The sequence below is a fragment of the Prunus avium genome, chromosome 2 (genome assembly GCF_965620075.1).
Source record: "Prunus avium chromosome 2, drPruAviu1.hap1.1, whole genome shotgun sequence".
Classification (NCBI taxonomy): Eukaryota; Viridiplantae; Streptophyta; class Magnoliopsida; order Rosales; family Rosaceae; genus Prunus; species Prunus avium.
Window position 1 is genome coordinate 41,441,575 of NC_142285.1, and position 21,180 is coordinate 41,462,754.

General features: G+C 39.1%; 1 protein-coding gene, 1 non-coding gene and 3 pseudogenes across 2 annotated transcripts; 1 reads left to right on the plus strand and 4 right to left on the minus strand.

Annotated features, from left to right (window-relative positions):
• Positions 1-3,721: 3,721 nt before the first annotated feature.
• LOC148297062 (small nucleolar RNA R71) lies at positions 3,722-3,828 on the plus strand. Its single transcript, XR_015834233.1, has one exon. It is a non-coding gene; the product is annotated as a small nucleolar RNA R71 (small nucleolar RNA).
• Positions 3,829-7,411: 3,583 nt separating this feature from the next.
• LOC110764678 (protein-tyrosine-phosphatase MKP1-like) lies at positions 7,412-11,541 on the minus strand (annotated as a pseudogene).
• A 74-nt stretch (positions 11,542-11,615) lies between these two features.
• Positions 11,616-14,330, minus strand: LOC148297063 (uncharacterized). The gene is made up of 3 exons (XM_088248711.1): positions 14,241-14,330; positions 11,816-12,394; positions 11,616-11,696 (listed from the first exon to the last, which is right to left on the minus strand). The coding sequence occupies exons 1-3, from the start codon at positions 14,328-14,330 to the stop codon at positions 11,616-11,618; spliced, it is 750 nt and encodes a 249-aa protein (XP_088104837.1).
• A 611-nt stretch (positions 14,331-14,941) lies between these two features.
• LOC148297064 (uncharacterized) lies at positions 14,942-15,769 on the minus strand (annotated as a pseudogene).
• Positions 15,770-17,474: 1,705 nt separating this feature from the next.
• On the minus strand, positions 17,475-19,451 carry LOC110764679 (beta-glucosidase 32-like; annotated as a pseudogene).
• Positions 19,452-21,180: the final 1,729 nt, after the last annotated feature.

Here is a 21,180-nt window from a genome sequence, read left to right on the forward strand (position 1 = left end):
CTTCCACAAATATGGGTCATCCCACACATAGGACTTGGTGGTTTTCAGCAATTTGTCCTTTTGACCTCTTGACAAATCCCTTGGTATATTTCCTGTAGCGAGAAAGTTGATAATGTCAGCATACCATGGGTCAGAAATTTGTAATGCAAAAAGTTGCTCATCAGGAAAGGATTCACGAAGAGGAAGAGTGTCTTCTTCGGTATTGGAGTTAGTGATCAATCGGCTAAGGTGGTCAGCTACCACATTCTCCGATCCCTTCTTATCTCTGATTTCAATATCAAACTCTTGGAGCAACAAAACCCATCGTATCAATCTTGGTTTTGCTTCCTTCTTTGCCAAGAGATATTTCAAAGCTGCATGATCAGTGAAAACAATTACTTTAGAGCCTATCAAGTACGAACGAAATTTCTCTAAAGCAAAAATTACAGCTAACAGCTCTTTCTCAGTAGTTGAATAGTTCAACTGAGCATCATTAAGGGTACGGCTTGCATAATATATTGCATGCAATCTCTTCTCAACTCTTTGTCCTAATACAGCTCCAACTGCAAAATCAGATGCATCACACATTAATTCAAAAGGTAAATTCCAATTTGGAGGCATAATGATAGGTGCAGTTGTGAGAAGAGTTTTGAGCCTTTGAAAAGCTGCCAAACATTCATCATTAAGATCAAAATTTGCATCTTTGGCAAGCAAGCTACACAATGGTCGAGAGATCTTAGAAAAATCTTTTATGAATCTTCTATAGAACCCGGCATGTCCTAAGAAGGATCGGATCTCTTTCACTGATGTGGGAGGTGACAACCCGCTTATCACATCTACTTTGGCTCTGTCAACCTCAATGCCTTGACTGGAAATCACATGACCTAAAACGATTCCCTGTTGTACCATGAAATGACACTTTTCCCAATTGAGAATTAAGTTGCATTCCCGGCATCTTTGCAAAACTAAAGACAAGTTGTTAAGGCATGAATCAAATGAATGACCAAACACACTAAAATCATCCATGAATACTTCAATAAATTTTTCTACCATATCGGAGAAAATACTCATCATGCATCGTTGGAAGGTGGCCGGGGCATTACACAATCCAAATGGCATACGCCGGTAGGCGAAGGTACCATAAGGACATGTGAATGTCGTCTTGTGTTGGTCTTCAGGAGCGATGGCAATTTGATTGTATCCTGAATAGCCATCCAAGAAGCAGTAGTAACTGTGACCTGCAAGACGTTCAAGCATTTGGTCAATAAATGGTAATGGAAAATGATCTTTTCGGGTGGCGGTATTTAATTTTCTATAATCAATACAAACACGCCATCCCGTTTTGACACGAGAAGGAATAAGTTCATTTCCCTCATTTCTTACAACAGTTATTCCTGACTTTTTAGGAACCACTTGGACCGGGCTTACCCACTTGCTATCGGAAATAGGATAAATTATACCCACATCCAATAGCTTCAGAATTTCTTTTCGGACTACCTCTGTCATGATTGGGTTTAACCTGCGTTGAGCATCCTTTGTGGGTTTGGAATCAATTTCCAGTAAAATTCTATGCATGCATCTTGTTGGGCTTATTCCCTTGATGTCCGCAATACTCCAACCAATTGCTCCCTTGTGTTCTCTTAACACTTGCATCAACTTCTGTTCATTTTCCACATTGAGATTGCTAGCAATAATCACGGGCAATGTCTCTGTTTTACCTAAATAAACATACTTCAAGTGGGATGGCAATGGTTTGAGCTCTAACTCGGGTGCCCTGTCAAGAGAAGGAACAAGCTTTTCAGTATTGACTGGCAAAGGTATAAAATTTGGAGTGTACTTACGTGGTATGGCTGGACATGCATCAAGGAATTTCACAGCCTCAAGTAACTCATTATCAACAATTTCAGCAACTTGAGGATTTTGTGTCAACACCTTTTCTAATGAATCTGTACCATGAGTACTATTAAATGTATTTTGCACAATATGACACAATGTATCAATACGAAAACATTCATGTTCATCATTGGGGAGTTTGAAGGCATCATATACTTTGAACTTTATTGTTTCCCCTTGAACTGTCATTGTCAATGTTCCTTGTCGAACATTGATCACAGTATCTGCAGTGGCCATGAAAGGGCGGCCAAGAATCAATGGAAGATCCGCACCCGGAATAGGAGCTTCTTCCATTTCTAGCACCAAAAAGTCAGCTGGTAAAATGAGATCATTTACTTTCACAAGTACATCTTCCAAAATTCCTCTTGGATATCTCACTGATCGGTCCGCCAATTGAATGCTGACAGAAGTTGGTTTAAGATCACCTAAGTTAAGGGCTTCAAAAACAGAGTAAGGCATCAGATTAATTGAAGCACCTAAATCAAGTAAAGCTTTGTCAAACAATTTATCTCCAATTATGCAAGGAATTGTAAAACTTCCTGGATCTTTCAATTTGGGAGGGAGCTTCCTTTGCAAAACAGCAGAAGCTTTTTCCGTTAGTGCAACCGTTTCATGATCTTGGAATCTCCTCTTGGTGGTACAAAGGTCCTTCAAAAACTTTGCATAACTCGGAATTTGCTTGATTGCATCCAAGAGAGGAATATTGACTTGCACTTTTCTGAAGGTTTCCAATATTTCCTTGGCTTGTTGAATTTTTTTGGAACTCATAAGCCTGTGAGGAAAAGGAGCACGTAAGATTTCTTCGTCAGTAGGTTCACGACTTACCTTCTCCTTTCTTGCCCTTCTTGCAAGTTCATGCTTTGGGATCCACTCGGATGAAGAAGCTGCTTGCTTATCTTTCTCTTTGTTGCTTTCATCCTTTTCTTTAGGCTCAGCCACTTGTTCAACCTGCATGTCATCAACATTGTGAATCAAATCTTTAGAACCATTTATTTCACCAATTACCTTACCAGTTCTCAAGGTAACTGCTTGAACATGCTCACGCCCAGTTGGATTAATCTCTGGTTGGCTAGGCATCATACCAGGTTCCCTTTGACTCAAAGCTTGAGCAATTTGTCCCACTTGATTTTCTAGATTGGCAATGGCCTTATCCGTTTTCTGCATGTGGGTGTCATTCCTCTGCATGTAGCTTTTTGTCTCAGTGATGAAACTATCTGTGTTTCTAGCCATGGAAGCAACAAGTTCTTCCAAAGATTTTCCTGTAGATTGTGGTTGAGGTGGTGGTTGTGGTGGATTGTAGTAGTGCATTTGACCATGAGGTGGGCGAGTATGTTGTTGACCTTGAGGTGGGTGAGTTGGCCCTTGAGATGGTTGAGTTGGCCCTTGTTGAACATTCGAATTGTCACTCCACCTGAAATTTGGATGATTTCTCCACCCCGGATTGTATGTTTGTGAGAAAGGATCATTCTTAGGCCACTGATTTCTCTGAAATGAGCCCACTGCATTTGCTTCCTCATGTGCCAAGGGACAATCTTCAGTGTCATGACCAATTGTGGAGCAAAATGCACAAACCTTGGATGATCCCGGTGCCAATTTCTTCACCATGTTGGTTAGGTTTGCAATCTGAGCTTCCATACTAGAAAGGGTACTTACATCATAGGATTCCCCTTTTCTGACTGGTCTTTGCCTTGAATTATATTGGCGAGCATTTGCAGCAACAAGATCAAATATTGCTCGCACTTCTGTTGGAGTCTTGGTCATTATAGTCCCTCCTGCAGCTGCATTCACATTATTTTGGTCCGCTTCAAAAAGTCCTTCATAGAAGTGTTGCATTAGAAGCCAAGCTTGTATGTTATGATGCGGACAAGTGATTAGAAGCTTCTTGAAACGGTCCCAATAATCCTGGAAGCTTTCTCCCGGCCTTTGCAGAATTCCTGTAATCTGACTTCGGAGTTCATTTGTCCTTTGTGCTGGGAAAAAATGTTGCAAGAACTTTGTAGCAAGATCCGTCCACGTTGTGATGGAATTTGGAGGTAGATAGTGAAGCCATTCCTTTGCTGTATCCTTTAAACTAAATGAGAAAAGTCTCATTCTTATCTCATCACTACTCATGCCTTCGATCTTTATTGTGGAACACACTTCCTCGAAGTCTAGGATATGTGCATTAGGATTTTCTCCAGGATTTCCCAAGAACTTAGGCAATATGTGTATCATGCCCGATCTCAACTCAAAGTTTTCCAAAGTGCTTGCGGGATATACTATGCAAGATGGTTGTCCAGTTGTTGGCGGTGAAGAGTATTCTTGCATAGTAAGTTCCGCATTTGCAGCTGCTGCCGCCATTGGTGAAGGTGGAGGTGACTCGACTTTTGGTGAGCTTGGTGATGATGAAAATGGCGAGAGTGAAAAAGGCAATGGAGTAGACACAGCTAGTTGGATGTTCCTTTCTCTCAAAGCTTGAGCTTGGATATCTTCTACAGTGCTATCTAATGAAATATCCAAATTCAGAAGGGACATAAGCAAAATGTTCCTGCAATAAGAAGAAAACAAAAACAAACTCAAATAAAATGAAATGACAAACAAGGAAAAAAAATGAAAATAAAATTAAGTACTCTAAATATACTCAAACAAAACATATAAGCAACCGTGCCAGTTCCCCGGCAACGGCGCCAAAAATTGTTGCATTCCTAAAAGGACACAATTTAATGTGCAAACAACCAATTAAAAATACCCGCAAGTGCACGAATCTATCGAAGTATAGATTGTATAAGTACGGGGTCGATCCCACGAAGAACTTGTCGGTTGTCTATAAGTTCTAATTCGAGTACAAAAAGAACACTTAACTAACACACCACAATGCACAAATGAAAATTTGGAACTAAAAAGAAATATAAAAGAAACAAACAAAACAAAACAAAAAAAAGAATTGTGCTGTGAACAGTGACCAGCGACCGGTCGTTTGTTAAGAGCGACCGGTCGTTTTAGTACAGAGTCGAAACTTCAGAATTGTGTGCTGAGCGACCGGTCGTGAGACACTAGCGACCGGTCGTTCTTGGGCAGAGTCGTTTTCTCTGTTTTTCCAGTTTCGACCTCTATCCAGTGTTTTGCCTATAACTTTCCAACCGTACGTCCAAAATTCACGTTCTTTATACGGTTGAATTCAGAACAGAAAATGGAAGAACACAACGCGGACTAAAAGTCCAAAACAATTACGGAAACAAATAGAATTTAGTAACAAAGACACGTAACGTGTCAAACACGCAACTCACACACACATTGGGGGGGGGGGGGGGTTTGATTTGTTTGAAGTAACCTATTTCTATTGCATGAAAGTAAATGGACTTTGAAATTAAATGAGAATGGCGGAGATGAATTATCAAGATGTGAAATCAAAATGTAACAAACACTAGGGTTTCGGAATCCACCCTAAACAATTCTACCCAAGTTCATGAATACTCAAGTAATGAACTCTAAACGTGTTGATGAAGATGTTCGCAATCAAGACCATGGGTCGTGGCTCAAGACGCATTGATTCTCTCTAATATACGTAAAGTGCATGGTTCGTGCTACAATACTTGTGCCCTCCTCATAACCGAACCTAGGTATGGTTCGTACTTCGATTCAATTACAAGGAGAACCCATTAAGTTCAAAGAGAATATGAACATCACAAGAATCCTAATAGCATGGTGTTTACATTAGGTATTCAAGAAACCAATTCACATAGATGATTCTTACTTCATCCATTTATTGCTTAGGATAACATGAGGATACACATAATCCCAACAATCTCAAGAAGCATGCTTTCAAAGGTGATCAATCAAAGAAGAACATACATCAAGGATAGATTAATTTGGTGAATTGGAATTCATCAACAATATCTAGAAATTCATACACTCAAGCATCAAAACAAAAAGGTAATCATGTTTAGGGCTTCAACCTAAGCCCTAGCTATGGAGTTTAGTTGCTCATACTTATTCCAAATACAAATTCAAAATAAAATTAGAAAGAGTTTACAGATTTTCAGAAAATGATGAAAGCTTCAAGATCATCAATGGTGGAAGTCTTCTTCTCCACTTTTCTTGGCTGCACCTTGGCTTTCTCTTAGCTCCAACTCTCCCAAAATCTGCTCTCAATGTGTAGACTGATGGAATAGCCTCTCTCTCCCGTTGCAAAGCTCCCCCAAATCAGATTGCCCTTTGACTTCTTCTCCCTCTCTCCTCCTTTCCAGCTTTTACCTTTTAATATAAAACTACCACCTTTGATAAAGCCTTAGCCCATTGTCCCCTTGCCATCATGAAGCTTTGTCCTCACAAAGATGCCAATTGCTTCAGAAATTATCTCAAAGCTAAGGTAACTTCTTGTTACCAAGAGTTATGGTAACAAGAAAATCAAAATAACACAAAGGAGGTAAAAGCTGGCCAAGTTCGGATTTTCAGAGCTGTGGTAACATGCTGGATTTGTTGGATGGGCAATACTTGTCCAATGGAGCTCAAATTTGGATATGTTGTAGTTAACATCCATTGGAACAAGTCTCGTGAAGATCATGACCTCATCCGAGCACCGGAGCATGTTGATCCCAGGCCAAGAAGTTGACCTACGAAAATGAACAAAAACAGAAATTATAACAAATAGTGCACTTTTAGCTCATTTTCATTCCAACCAAGGTAAAATCTAAGAAAACACAAAAAGGAAGTAAAAAGCTATAAAATGTCAAGAACTAACTCAAAATAGTGGGTGAATAACATGAAAAATCATGTGTAAAAATGAACCGAACATCCAGCTATTCAAAATCCGTATTTGAAAACTCTATCTTCTTTTTTTTTTTTTTAATTTACTTAGGAAAGATGACATCAAGGAAAATATTTTGAAGCATTTTCAAATGGAACTTTTTCCATTTACCTCAACTCTTTTTATATTACTTGGTTTTGGTTTTGATGATTTGCTAGCAGTATCAGACACTACCATCCAATCAAAATTCACTTCTAATTGGGGATTTTTAATATAAATGGAGACATTAATAGACTTTTCAAGGGGCACCTACTGCAGCTGGCCCCAAATAATAGCAAATAAGGTCTGGTTCCATATAGCAAGTGATTCAGCAACTTCAAAGATAAAAGGTGCATAAGCAAAAACATGTTTAAATGCAGGAGATGGAACAAAATCAAGTGAAATGGCCTAAGGTTGCATGCACCCTATTAGTTAGTATTTCAGTACAAGATCATCAGACTAGGAAGGTTGATTCACTAGTGACCTGCCACATGACTGTGAAAACAGTGTAATCCTAATTCCACGCCAACCAAAAGCTCATTATCTTTCAATTTGGAACCAACTTAAGTCAGTTCCGGTACACCAAGAGGTACCCTTCCAGGATGTGGCATCTTGATAACCGGTGAATTTGTCTAAACAGAATAGCCATCTAGAGTTACTATCCCACTCGCAGTTCCTAAAAATATTGCATTAGCATGTCATATATATGGAGGAAATTAGTTCAACAATGGTTACCATCAACTTCATTACCTCAATGGTTTTTGCCACTGAAAATGTTGGACTGCAAATTAAGCCATGTGAAGAAACAGAAAATTGATTTGAGCAATGGGAATATAGATCTCTCCTCATTTGCACTGGCGCTACATTAGACTCAACAATTCAAGAAACTCCACTGGTTCTTCATTTTCTTTAACAATCTGTTCAGATACAGCATTCAGTGGTCACAGTTAGAAACCCTGTCGGATTTACCAACAATTGACAAGCGTGCATTCCACAGGCTTTAATCCAATAGAAAGTGATACTTTGAAGAAATACAGAATGAATGAACACTAAGAAATCGACATAGATACCTTATACCCCAAACAAGCCATAAATGAACACATTAGTACTTCCAGAAATATAAATGGTCACTGCTGAGTAATGACAACGGTTTAATAAATAAGAGTAATGACTACTGAGTTTGGTAACAAAATAAGTTACACAATAAATCTAAACTCCAACAAACAAACAATTACAGATGACAAAGTCCACCAAAAAAAACACTGATAGCTGTCAAAACTCAACAATCACAAGTCAAATCCCTTGAGATGCAAAATAGTAAGAATGGATATAGAAGATAGCAACAGAAACCTTACAGCAAACAGACTAAATTTACAAGAAGCCCCATTAACCGAGCCCTAAAAACACAAGCACCAAAAATAATTATGAAATTAAGAAATAGGTCGAAGTAAACTCAAATTTATATTCCATACCTTAATTATTGTGTCCTTTTGCATACCCATTTGGATAAGGACATCACAGCTAACTTGATCCCAGTCAGTCTCTTCTACATAAGTTCTCTCTCTGCCACTATCTAATTGAATCGGAAAATTACCACAGTGAAAAAATCTTCCTACCCAAAGATACAAAACACTGTCTTCACTTTTTCCAACACCTGTATTTGGTGAGTAAATAGTGAAAGCAGATTTAGAATCTAGTTCCCTAGCACCAAATGTAGCAATCTTCTCTAAACTGGGCCAGCGGCATACAAAAGGTTGCATAAAATTACATTGAACTGGACAACTTTCCCTAGTCTCCTTTGAGGCAGAGGACCTGGCACCTTCTTCCAAAGGGCAATTTTTCCAAGGTTCAGCAGAATGTTTGATAAAAGAAGGTTCCTTCTGGCATATGTTGCACTGTGTTGTGAAAAAAAATGGACAAACACTTTCACTCACTCCCCTAATGATCTTGTTGTTGATGGACTTTGTGACACACACAATGATGGATGAATCACACACACACACTTGAGACAACAACCAAGCACAAAGTGACACAAGAATTTATAGAGGTTCAGCAATTGCCTACATCCTCTTGGTGATCCCCTTGAGAAATTCACTTCATGAAAGAATAAGTTACAACTTTGGTTTTACACAGAAAACCCCCTTAGAACTCTATTCTCTCCTTAAGCTCTCTTTTCTCTCACACCCCTTGCTCAACACTTTGATGCACTTGTGAACACTCTCACAACCCTTGGTGTTTCCCCCCTTGGTGTCTAGACACTCAAGACCCCAACTCAGCTCCTAACTTGAACTGATTGCTCTCCCTCACGTTCTCCCTTGGTGAGTTAACCTCCTTTGAACACAATAGCACCCAGCTACTTGACCACCTTGAGATTAACCACACCTAACTTCAACTTGCTTTCACAACTTATAATGTCTTGCTTTACATCCCATTACTTACACAGACCAATGGACACAAGATAAGGCACCATCTTGTCTTCCACGTTCCTTCCTTTAGTCTCCCACTTAGACTAAAGATCAGATCATGCAAGTAAACAAATCCCACTTCAGCCACCTTCCAACAAAACCAGAAAATGGAGAATGGATTCTCCAAACCAAGACAACCAATTGGCAATGAGTGCTCTCCCAACTATACAGCAGGTAGTCCACCTTCTTTTAACTCAGAAGTGACCCATTAAGCACCTGCAATTAGTTGGAAAGCGATAGCCACCGAAAACACAGTTGAAAACACGTAAGAAAACATCAGCACAGCACAGGGGCGACCGGTCGCTGATACCTTGCGACCGGTCGCTACGACCATTTGGATACATAGCGACCGGTCGCTGATACCTTGCGACCGGTCGCTTCCTGCGAATTTTTCAGACTTCGACTCTGCTTCTAAACGACCGGTCGCCCAAACCTTGCGACCGGTCGCTCACTCCTTCGCATGCATACTAAATGTGAGCCAATTTTACAACACACTGTTGTCTTGAATCTTCCCCTCCATTTTGAACACCATCCTTTGGCTCTAATACCTTGTCAATATCATCTATGTGACCTACAGAACAAGTACTGTCATTTATCCTAACACCATCGTCTTTAGTGGAAAGAAATTTTGAGGAAGTACTCATCAGCCTCATCTTATCGCTCATCACAGGCAACTTGAGAGACAAACTACCTCTGCGCTCAGCAAGCGAAGATAACTTTTTAGATGGTAATGAGGTTGATCGAGAATAGGACTGTGAACTACAATTGGAAACAACGTTTTCTGGACTGTTACACATGGGTTGATCAGAAGATTTAGATGAGAGGAGAGACATGTCAGAATCATTTGACAATGTTGAAGAGACTGGAAGAGAGCATGAAGCTGCTGATGGAGAATCCATAAGGATTCTGAAAAGTACTTCGAACTAGTGCTTGATTCAGAAGATATGGAATCTTGTGATAGATGTACAGGTGAAGAAGAGGACGACGAAGATGAAGAGGATGCTGATGAGTTATTTTTAGCTGTATGAACTAACATCATACAATCTGACAAACAGCCCCTCTTGCATCCCTTTCCATGATGGCCTCACAATTCTTACCAATCCAAACATATATGGCAGACGGTATATGAACAATAAATGCAGCTCTAGAATCCAGAGCAGAAGGTGATGGATCATCAACATTTTTGGGACAAGATGCAAAGGATCATAGGGTGAATGTGGGGCAATTCTGTACATCCTCAATAGTGAACTCGGGCTAAGAGGAAAAGCATGGACCCTCTTTTGGCACTGTAACAACTGACAAGCAAAACCCATATTCGGATCAGCAATGCCTCTTGCTATTTCCACATACTGAAATGCATCATCAAAACTCTATCCTTCTCTCCACATAAGATACGCAATCACCAATGAGGTGGACCGAGATACCCCTTGACAACAATGAACAAAAACTCTTCCTCCTTGTTCCCTAACATCTTCAAAGTAATAAAAAATATCATATAAGATACTAGTACGTCCTCGGTCGGACTGTCCTGCAACCATAGAGTTCTATACACAAAACCCTGAACCCTAGGCGGCCCTAGGCGGTTCTAGGCGGCCCTAGGCGGCTCTAGGCGGCCTAGGCGGACCTAGGCGCCTCTAGGAGGTTCTAGGCGGCCTAGGCGGTTCTAGGTGGCCTAGGCGGTTCTAGACGGCTCTAGGAGGGTCTAGGCGGCCCTAGGCTGCTCTAGGCGCCCTAGGCAACTCTAGGAGGGTCTGGGCGGGCGTTTTGCCGTTGAGGCGTGGATGAAGGGCGGTTGAAGCGCGCAAGATCCGCTGCTTGTTAGGAAGAAAGACGGAGAGAGAGAGAGAGAGATAGAGAGAGGAAGGAGAAGGCAACGTTGGGAAGAAGAAGATATCTGACCTAATTTTTATATTTGAAAAGTATAGCCAATCGGCTATACTATTAATTAGAAAAAAAAAAGGAAAAAAAAACACGGAGTATAAAGGCGCGACCATACTATTTTTATATATTATATTTAAACAGTATAGCCGTCCGGCTATACTATAAATTGGAATAAATTTTTTTAAAAATGGATTATCGCCGCCCGGCTATACTATTAATTTCAGGGGAAAAAAAATAAAAAATGGAGTATAATCGCTTGGCCGTACTCTTTTAATATGGGTTAGCAGAAAGAGGGCGAATGCCATGGATATTGTGAAAAAAAAAAAAAAAAAAAAAAGCAATGTGTGTGGTGGTGGTGGTGGTGGTGGTGGTGGTAATTTCAACCCTCGGTAGTCGGTATAGATATGCAATTATGAAGATCAATTAATTTGATGTTGCTTGAGAATTGTCGTTCCCAAGTGACATCATTGCATTTTCAAGAGAGAAGAAGAAAGCAGAAGAATATGATCTTTTTGTATTAATTTGAAGTCCAATACATACCCAATCCAATTCATTCATCCAATTAATATTCTAAAACAAAGGATACATCATCCATATTCAAAAACAAACATTCCAAAAGAAGCTTCAAAATGTCAACTTGAAATGCTGCTAAAGGGAACACATTCGTCAGAACTGCATTTGACTACAACGATGCCTTTCAACAATTTCAAACCCTAACAAGGAAATTAAACAAAAATGCTCTTCATCATAAATTTTTATAGAATATCAAGTGCAATATTTGAATATATAGAATGGTAATTTATCACGTTAGAAAAAAATAATAAACACAAACCTTATCCTTATCGAGAGGAACCACAATCTCTTCAAGTGAATGAACATCCCTAACATCGAAGTTTTTAAGCAGAGCAATAATTGAAATGGCAGACATAGGCTTCACTTCCATTTCATCCGTTATCATGTAAGTCACAGCCTCTCTCACAAACCCACCTCCCTTGCCGCCGGCTGCAATTGCCGGCCGAGCAATATAAGTCGTGGGTTTAGAAATGAAGTTATGGCACTTTGGACAAATGGCCTTAGGGTCTTTGGCCACATAACATATCTTGCCGCCAGAGTGGGAGTAGCTTGACGGCTGACATGACCAACATGTGTACGATGGTTTACCGTTTGATTCACCGTCGGTCAATGCAGGAAGGAGTTGATGGGCGCCACCAATTGGCATTGGCAGCTTCTTAGGTTTTAGAAGAACATCCTTGTTGAGGTTGGGTTGTAAGTATGTGTCGTTTAGGTTTTCTAAGCTACCGTAGAGTTTGCCTAAACAACTGACCATGTGTTTCCTAGAGAGGAGCCTGATCACAGTGCCGACGGGTAGAGGCAGAAGGGTGAAGAGAAAGTCAACAAAAGTCCTTGCCAGCTTCGGCGAAGAGAACGTTTTTATGCTTTCTGTCAATGAGGAGCTTCAAACTAACTAGAGAAGCAAAGATTGATTTGGTTTTGGGTTTGGATTTGGAGGGGGCCATTGAGGAAGAGTGAGTAGGATGGAGGACATGCGCGGCACAACTCTATATATATATATGGAGAAGTAAACAAGATTATTATGGACCTATTTATTTGTAGACCCACTACTTTGAGAAACTGAAACGTTTTTTAATTGTCATTTGGATGGACCTTATCCAAGTTATACGTTTTTTAATTGTCATTTTGGGGGAAATCCTCTTCTTTTCTGGCATAGATTATTCAGTTATCTTTATGAGATAACCTAACATGACATTTCGTATTTTTATACATGAGTTTACGCGATGTTGCATGATATTCATTCTCGAACCTTGGGGGTGAAGGTTAACTAATCAAATTAAGCAAAACAATTTCTTCATTCAGAAGGGAATGAGAAAATATTGAAATCCGAAATAGTCATTACATAAATCCAAAATAAGGAAACCTCCAAATTGACATCATAAAATACGAATGTCATTTCACGAAGCACAAACATTTGAGGCTTAGGAGGAAGACTTGTAATTTATAGGCGTACAGAAAAGAAAACCCTATTTAGTCATAAAAATATGCAACAAATCTGCTCAAAATTAAAAAATGGGAATGCGTGCATGGCATTTTCCAAACCCTACGGTGAAGGGATGAAGGTGGAGGTTGGATGGTCAACAAATGGAGATTCAAGTTAATCCATATTAATTATAACTTGCCATTATCTATGCAAATGTTGACCTATCTTTTAAACGTTACAACTTATCATTACGTACGTGACCTTTCATTTAATTTGAATTATTCAATCGTTTATTAAAAGTTGCAGAGTTTCTTTTTCTCGAACCTCAAGGAGAAGGCGTGCATGAGCTAGCTAGTTAGGGCTAGCTCATTAATCAAATTAATCAAGTAGTTGCAGGAACAAAGGAGAAACCTAAAAGGCATGCAGTTCATTAATTGAAATCCAAATTAAAGAAATCTCCCAAAACGACATTTTGCTAAAGCAATACGAATCTTAATTAGTTCAAAAAAGAAAAAGAAAAAAGCTAGCATCCAGAACTCTGATTCCATTTCCAATGCAGCAGGGACAGAGTAGAAACTGTTATGCCTTCCCTTTATGCAAGAACACATCGATGAGAACGGTGTTGGACTCCAACGATGCCTTCAGTGGCTTCAAACCCTAAGAAAACGAAAGGACAAAAAATATACAAAATTAGTGACAACCTATAATATACTTTAACTGAAGCATCAATATAGTCTAATATTTGAAAACAGAGTCAACTAATCGATTAATTGGTTTTTTTTCTTTGACACAAAACGATATTCTAAACAATTCTAATGTATAGGATGAGATCAAATTTGAGAAAGGGACGGACACACTGCATTGACTAACTGGCGTTAATAAGAAACTTTTTTGTCTGAAATTATTAATAGAAAATTAGTAATTAAAATAGGGAAGTATATAGATGATATATATAAAGGAATTCAGACCTCCTCCATGCCAGCATTAACCCCTTAAGCATAGTTATACCAGAAATGGTAGACATATAGGCTTCACTTCCAAATTGTCCATGATCATATATGCAACAACACCCTTCACATACCCTCCCTCGCTCCACGTCCCCGTTTCAACAGTGCTACTAGGTGCTTGCGTCAGAGCAACATAATTTACTGGAGTGGAGATAGGACAATAATGTGTGCACTGTGAACAAGCAGTTCTTGGAGAGGAGCCTAACCACGGTGCTGACGGGCAAAGAGAGAAGGGTGCAAAGAAAATCCACAACCTCCTTGGTCGCTTCAGCAAATAGAACCTTGCGACCCTTTGTGTGGACAAGAAGCTTCAGTGTCACGCTAGTGCTCTTGGAGGGTGCCATTGATGCAAATATTGAAGACAAATAGGCATCTGCATATTTCTAAGCCTTAGAAAGACCTAACAATTTATAGCTTTTCAAATTCATTCATATTGAAGCTGAAGAATCACATGATCAATGGAGATTAAACCCCTATTGATCGGAACTGAAGGATGATCATGATTCACATTGACCAAGAAGGCGGAGGGTTAGCAAATTAAACTACTGGTATTTATTTTTTGGACTTAGTGGTTGACGTTGATGATGAAAGTCATGGAAAAACAATTATTATTTGTCATTCATTTCTTTGAAACTAGGCTTTGCCTTTTCGAACTCCTTGTGTTGGTTTAAGATTTTTTTCTTTTTTTCTTTTTCTTTTTTTGAGCTTCCATTTTGGGCTTCTTCCATAGTTTATTTTGACCATCAAACAAAAAACCATCGAGCTTCACTGGACTATTGTTAAATAAAAAGGTACAATAGATGAAGACAGAAGAAAAACCTTCAACATGTAGATATGAAGTCATTAAATGCATTATGCATATAAGCACCAAAAAAAGCTCCAAAATGATAATTATTGCATAACAAAACACATCTCGCTTCAGAAAAACAAGATGTTCAGAGTGGCTCCAAAATGTTCATGCCGCCAACTTCATCCCAAGTAACACATCAGTGAGGACTGTTTTTGACTCTGAAGATGCCTTGAGCAATTTCAAACCCTAATGAAGAAACACAAAAAAAAGTTAGAATTACGCATTTTAGCATTGGTGCTTTCTTTGAGCAAATTATAAGATGAAATGAGAGAAGCATAATCAAATGATCAAACCTCTTGCAGACTAAGCTGAACCACCCTCTCTTCAGAGGCTCCAACATCCTTCACATTGAACTTGTAAAGCATGGCAATGCTTGAAATGGTAGACATAGGCTGCACTTCCAAATCATCCAGGATCATATACGTAACAACACCTTACACATACCCTCCCTCGCTTGACAAAATTGTATCTCGTGTAGACGTTGCTGCTGGTGGAGCAACATAAGTCATCTGCTTGGACATTGTTCTTCCGCACTTTGGACAAAGGGCTGTAACGTCATCCGACACATTCCGCGTGCTGCTGTTTTCAGTCACAGTAGTAAAATTTCGTAGCTTCCGAATCCGATTTCTTGTTGGTCAACAAATGGAAGATATTAGATCCAGCAACAGCTGACTTGGGCCTGAGCAGGGTGTTCTTGTTGAGATTAGGTTGCAAGTATGTGTAGCTAAGATTTTCAAGGCTCACGTAGAGCTTGCATAAGCAACCAACCATGCCATCCTCAGAGAGGAGCCTAATGACGGTGCCAACATGCAAAGACAGCAAAGAGAAGAAAAAATCAACAACTTCTTTGCGCACTTCAGCAAACAAAATTTTGTGGCTCTTAGTGTCTATTGGGAGCTTCAAGCTCACACAAACGTTGGAGGTTGCTGCCATATTGAACTAGTGATGAGGAAGACAGGGGAACTATGCGGCTATATATTCCTTAATAATAATTGTGTGCCAATGTTATTTTTGTTTTGCCTAATTATAGTTGTGAATTGAAGCGCTCAAACGTACGTTGCCTTTATTGCAGTGAAACTCAACATTGTGTATCATAGTACAGGGCATTGTGCCAATGAAACTCAACATTGGAATTTGGTCTTCATCAACATGCATCTAGATCTTGATCTCTATTCTCTTCTCTCACCCTTTGACGAATTTAGGGAGCCACTTAGCAGACTCTTTGGGAATGCGCGTGAGATTGTTTTTGTAATCGATGTAGTAGAGCCCGAATCTTAAGGTATAGCCATCACCCCATTCATAGTCATCAAACAGAGCCCAGTGGAAATATCCTTTCAAGTTCACTCCACTCTTCAATGCCCTGTTCATCCAGTACAAATGCCTCATATTATTTTCAAGGGGTTCTTAGATCTAGGTCCAAAACGATTAGCTGTCATTGGGTCTAGTCCTCGTGTTTTTGGTTTTAGATGTAGGTCCTTTGACATTTATTACTTTTTTGTTGTGTCGATTTTATTCTTTAAGGTAAATAAGGAAAATACATTGAAAATCTAAATTTAATGCATTATTTCCTTGAAATTGAATTCCAAAATTTGAATTTTGAATTTGTTTTTCCTTGATAATATTCCTAATATATAGATAAAATACAATTTAATCAATAAAAAGTAAAGACTCACATATTATACCAATCGATCAGACAAGCACCCACATTAAATTATGTACCTGACATACAGGTATATATGTACCTAACTTATAGGTAAGTGTTTTTTTCTTGAGCTTTCTTAAGCAGTTTTTTCTGGAGGTTCATATTTATATACATACGTACATGTCTTCCATGTAATAGTGTTTTTTTTTTTTTTCCAAAGAAATTTTGTATGGATTTTTATCTCAGTTGAGTTTAAAGATCCATACCAAGATATTATATGAATTCAATTAGCTGGGCTAGAGGGTATAACTACCTAGACTAGAGGTAATTTATGGATTTAATTACTTGGACCAGAGGTAATTTATGGGTTTAATTACCTGCATACAAGGTGTATGCATAAGTACCTTACCTATTGTTAAGGTATGAAGTTTTTATGAACTCTTATTACAAATTTTGATGTCGGTATGCCTTGGGAAAATTTCAGAATTCAATAAATAGATTTGTAATTAAATTCAAATCAAATATGATAATTAATATCCTACAAATCAATAACTTACCAGTTTTAGGAATTCATAATTTACCTTATTTATGTTTTAGGTGCATAACTGGAACAAAAAATAAAAAATAAAAAGAAGTAAATATCAATAAATTGAAATAGGCATGTAATCTTATGTGGAGCAAAAGTCAAAGGACTTGGATCAACAACAATGTCTGAGTGGATTGCACCCAAAATCTCTCCTCATAATTGGACTTATGTCAAATTTTCTATATTTTCAATTCTATGTGGATCCTTCAGTGCAGCATCAAGTCCAAGTTTATTATCCTTTGGCTCAGTAATTTCATTTTCAGTAATGTAGATTATCAGATTCCGATAATTTTTATTCATGAACTCCAACAGTTTGTTCACACCCTGTGGATAAATAATGTAGAGGATCGAGTTTCCTTCAGCCTGAGGACCAATAGGATCTCCGTTTTTGTTTTCGGTTAGTGTTGAAGCTAAAGGATCGCTGCGGTAGCAGAAGCTCTGTCTTTTGAAGATTCTGAGTAAGGCTCAACAAACTGTCCTACAAGACTAATTCCACTTTCTCCACCTTGTTTCTCTTGAAACTTCTCTCTATGAAGCTCAACAACAGTGGCATGGGCTAGGAGAAGGTTATGGCTCACAATGTAAGGTTCAGTGGCTGAATTGCCAGCGCTATGCATGGAAACCCTGCTGAAATAGAACACCTTCCTGGCGCAGCAATTCCATAGTCATATCCAAATTTGGCAATGATCAACTGCTCGTTGATTGTGATCCAATTTTTGACCCTATCTCCGAATGTTGTAAAACAGATTTCAGTGTAAGCCTTGAAATCATCCACAAAAGAACGGTTCAAAGGGCCTAAGTACTTGTCTTCCAAACCTTGTGGTAGATCAAAGTGCAATAAGGTCACATAGGGTGTGATCCCATTCTCGACTAATTCATCAATAAGGCTGTTGTAGTGATCAATGAACCAAGTATAGCCGGTCGGCTGTACTGTTTGAATATGATATATTTCAAACGTATAGCCGGCTATACTATTAATTTAGGGAAAAAATTAAAAAAAGGAAACACGGAGTATAGCCTATCGGCTTGTTTTTAAACGGCGTATAGCCGGGCGGCTATACTATTAGTTTAGGAAAAAATAAACATGGGCGTATAGCCGCGCGGCTATACTCTTTTAATATATTATATTTACACAGTATAACGGCGCCTCTACACTATTAATTTCAAAAGCAATTTAAAAAAACACCGAGTCTAGCCGCCTGGCTATACTCATTTAATATAAATCTACACAAACCGGGCCAAATTGTTTGAGTTCAATTCTAAAATATACGCAATAGCTGCATTTGATATGTTGTGAAATTAAAGTTAAAATGAAATCGTAGAGAAACGGCTGCACTCAAATGGCCCTTTGTGTCAATCAGGAGGATAGGCTTCGACAATTCATCAGTTTCTTCAGATGTTTTGAATCTGTATATATAGATGAGTTTGATTTCTTCAACCTCCCTCAATACAAAATTGGCCTCCTTATTTGTTTTGGATCAAGGATAAAGCTGAATGATAGTTGCAATGGTGGATGACCGTTTGATTCGAGATATAATGAATGAAACCGATAGAATCAATGGACCAAAGTTTACATGATCCAAAGTAATAGAATAGAAATCCCAATCCAGAAACCAAAATGAAACCCAAAAAGCTCAATGTCGCTAGAGGACCAAAGTTGAAAAAAGTTTGTGCTGTTTCTTTCAAAGGAAGACATTGGTAAGAGCGGTATTTGACTCCAATGATGCCTTCACCAACTTCAAACCCTACAAGAGAGAGAAATATACACGTAAGACATTTAGCTCTCTAAATAGATCAACAAGCCACTGATAAGAGTTAGAGAAATATATAGGACATGAAACCTCCTTAACTTGAAGTGCATCAATCCCCTTCATATTGAACTTTTGAAGTACTGCAACACTTGATTCAGTGTCATTGGCTTCACTTCCAAATTATGCATTATCATGTAAATAACACCACCCTTGACATAGCCTGCCTTAATATTGCTGGAGGTTGCTCTAGTAGGAGCAGATGGAGAAACATAAGACACCGGGGATCTGCACTGTGGACAAGGGATTCCATAGCTCTCAGAAATACGGTTACTGCACCTCACACGAATGTAGAACAATTTAGAAATATTCTAGTCATTGTTGGTCGGCAATGCAATTGAAGGATATTGGCCGCAGAAATTGCTGTTTTGGGTTTGAGCAGGGTGTCCTTAAGATTGAGTGGCAAGTATGAGTTGACACTAAGGCTTTCGGCACTCTGGTAACAGTTGCAACATGCAAAGACAGAAAACTGAAAAGGAAATCAACAACTTCCTTGCTTGCTTCAGCAAACAGAACTTTGTGGCTTTTTGTGTCAATCAGAAGCTTCAAACTCACGCTAGCGATGTTGGTGGTGGCCATTGAGGGGATATTAAGGACAGGCCTTCACAAAAAAAGTATCCTAAATTCAAAATTATTCAAAAATGGCAATGGTGAACGGATCAAGAAGGTGGAGGGTCACCTTGGACTCTGCATCATCAGTCGACCACAAAGCAACTCTACATATACAAATCTGTCATTACCTATAGGGAATATAATCTACAGATGAGTGAATAAATATGTATTTATTTCCACTGAAAAAACTGTAATCTGAAATAGGTTCGAAAAATCGGCCTAGGCGCTAGGTGGGAGGACAACGCCGCAATTTCACCCTAATCATTAGGGGTAGGCACCAGGGAGTTAGGCGGCCACTGGGCGCCCGCCTAGGCGGCCCTAGGCGGCTCTAGGCGGCCCTAGGCGGCTCTAGGCGGGTCTGGGCGGGCGTTTTGCCGTTGAGGCGTGGACGAAGGGCGGTTGAAGCGCGCAGGATCCGCAGCTTGTTAAGAAGAAAGACGGAGAGGAAGGAGAAGGCGACGCTGGGAAGAAGAAGATATCTGACCTAATTTTTAATATAGCCAACGGATTGGGTTTTGTAAAATGGCCTTAAACATTGTATTAAAATGGGCCTAGTTTTTTTGTGTCAATCAGAAGCTTCAAACTCACACTAGCGCTGTTGGTGGTAGCAATTGAGGGGAATTAAGGACAGAGAAGAAGGAGCATGTGCTTAAGCCTTCAAAGACCTATTTTATAAGCTTCATAAAAGAAGTATCCTGAATTCAAAATTATTCAAAAATGGGAATGTTGAATGGATCAAGAAGGCGGAGGGTGGGTCACCTTGGAGACGCTGCATCATCAGTCGACCACAAAGCAACTCTACATATACAAATCTGTCATTACCTATACATAGGTAATATAATCTACGGATGAGTGAATAAATATGTATTTATTTCCACTAGTTGGCATTCATCAACTAAACCAACAGCCAGATTTACAATTGGTTTTGTTTTGTATTTGCTTTTTCATATTATGTTGGAATTTAGTAGGTGTGAGGTGTGATGTGAGTTACTTTGATACCACTTGTTCGTTTGTAGGGGAAACAAAGTGATTTTATTAGATTTGGAGGAGAATAGTACATAGCTTGGTATAGGCTAATTGGCCTCCTTAGCATATTGGCTTATTGGCCATCACACATGACTTAGATTAGTTTGGGCTATTTGGCCCTACACTTAGATTGGTGAGCTTATTGGCTCCCTTAACATAGCTAGCTTTGGGTAGCTCTTGGCTCCCTAATGGTTTGGAGTTTGGCTTCTTTGCTCCCACATGGATTGGGAGTTGATTGGTTCACTCCCAACCTACTCACTTTATTCATTACATTGGATGGCTTGATGCCTATTTTATAATTGTTCCTAACCGACATAGCCCAAGTTCCACCGACTTGGCTTCTTCATTTACAGCCACTAGCATATACAACTTTCTAGACTTAACTATATTACTCTAATATAATATCTAGTTAATGTAGTCTTGCTCTAGAGAATTCCTCCATAGATATTTATCTTTAGCCATATGTGTCTTGCGGCCATGCTTTAGTCCCACTGATTTGCTCTCTTTTATCCAGCCACAAGTGTGGCTTCATCTAGAATATTCTTTGCATATTTATTTTTGTGTTGCCGACATTCCATCATCTAGTTTGTAGGTTCTTGAGTTTTCTAGAATTGTGTAGTTACATCTACACAAATATGCATTACTTTTTCAACATATTAGTTGTACTGTA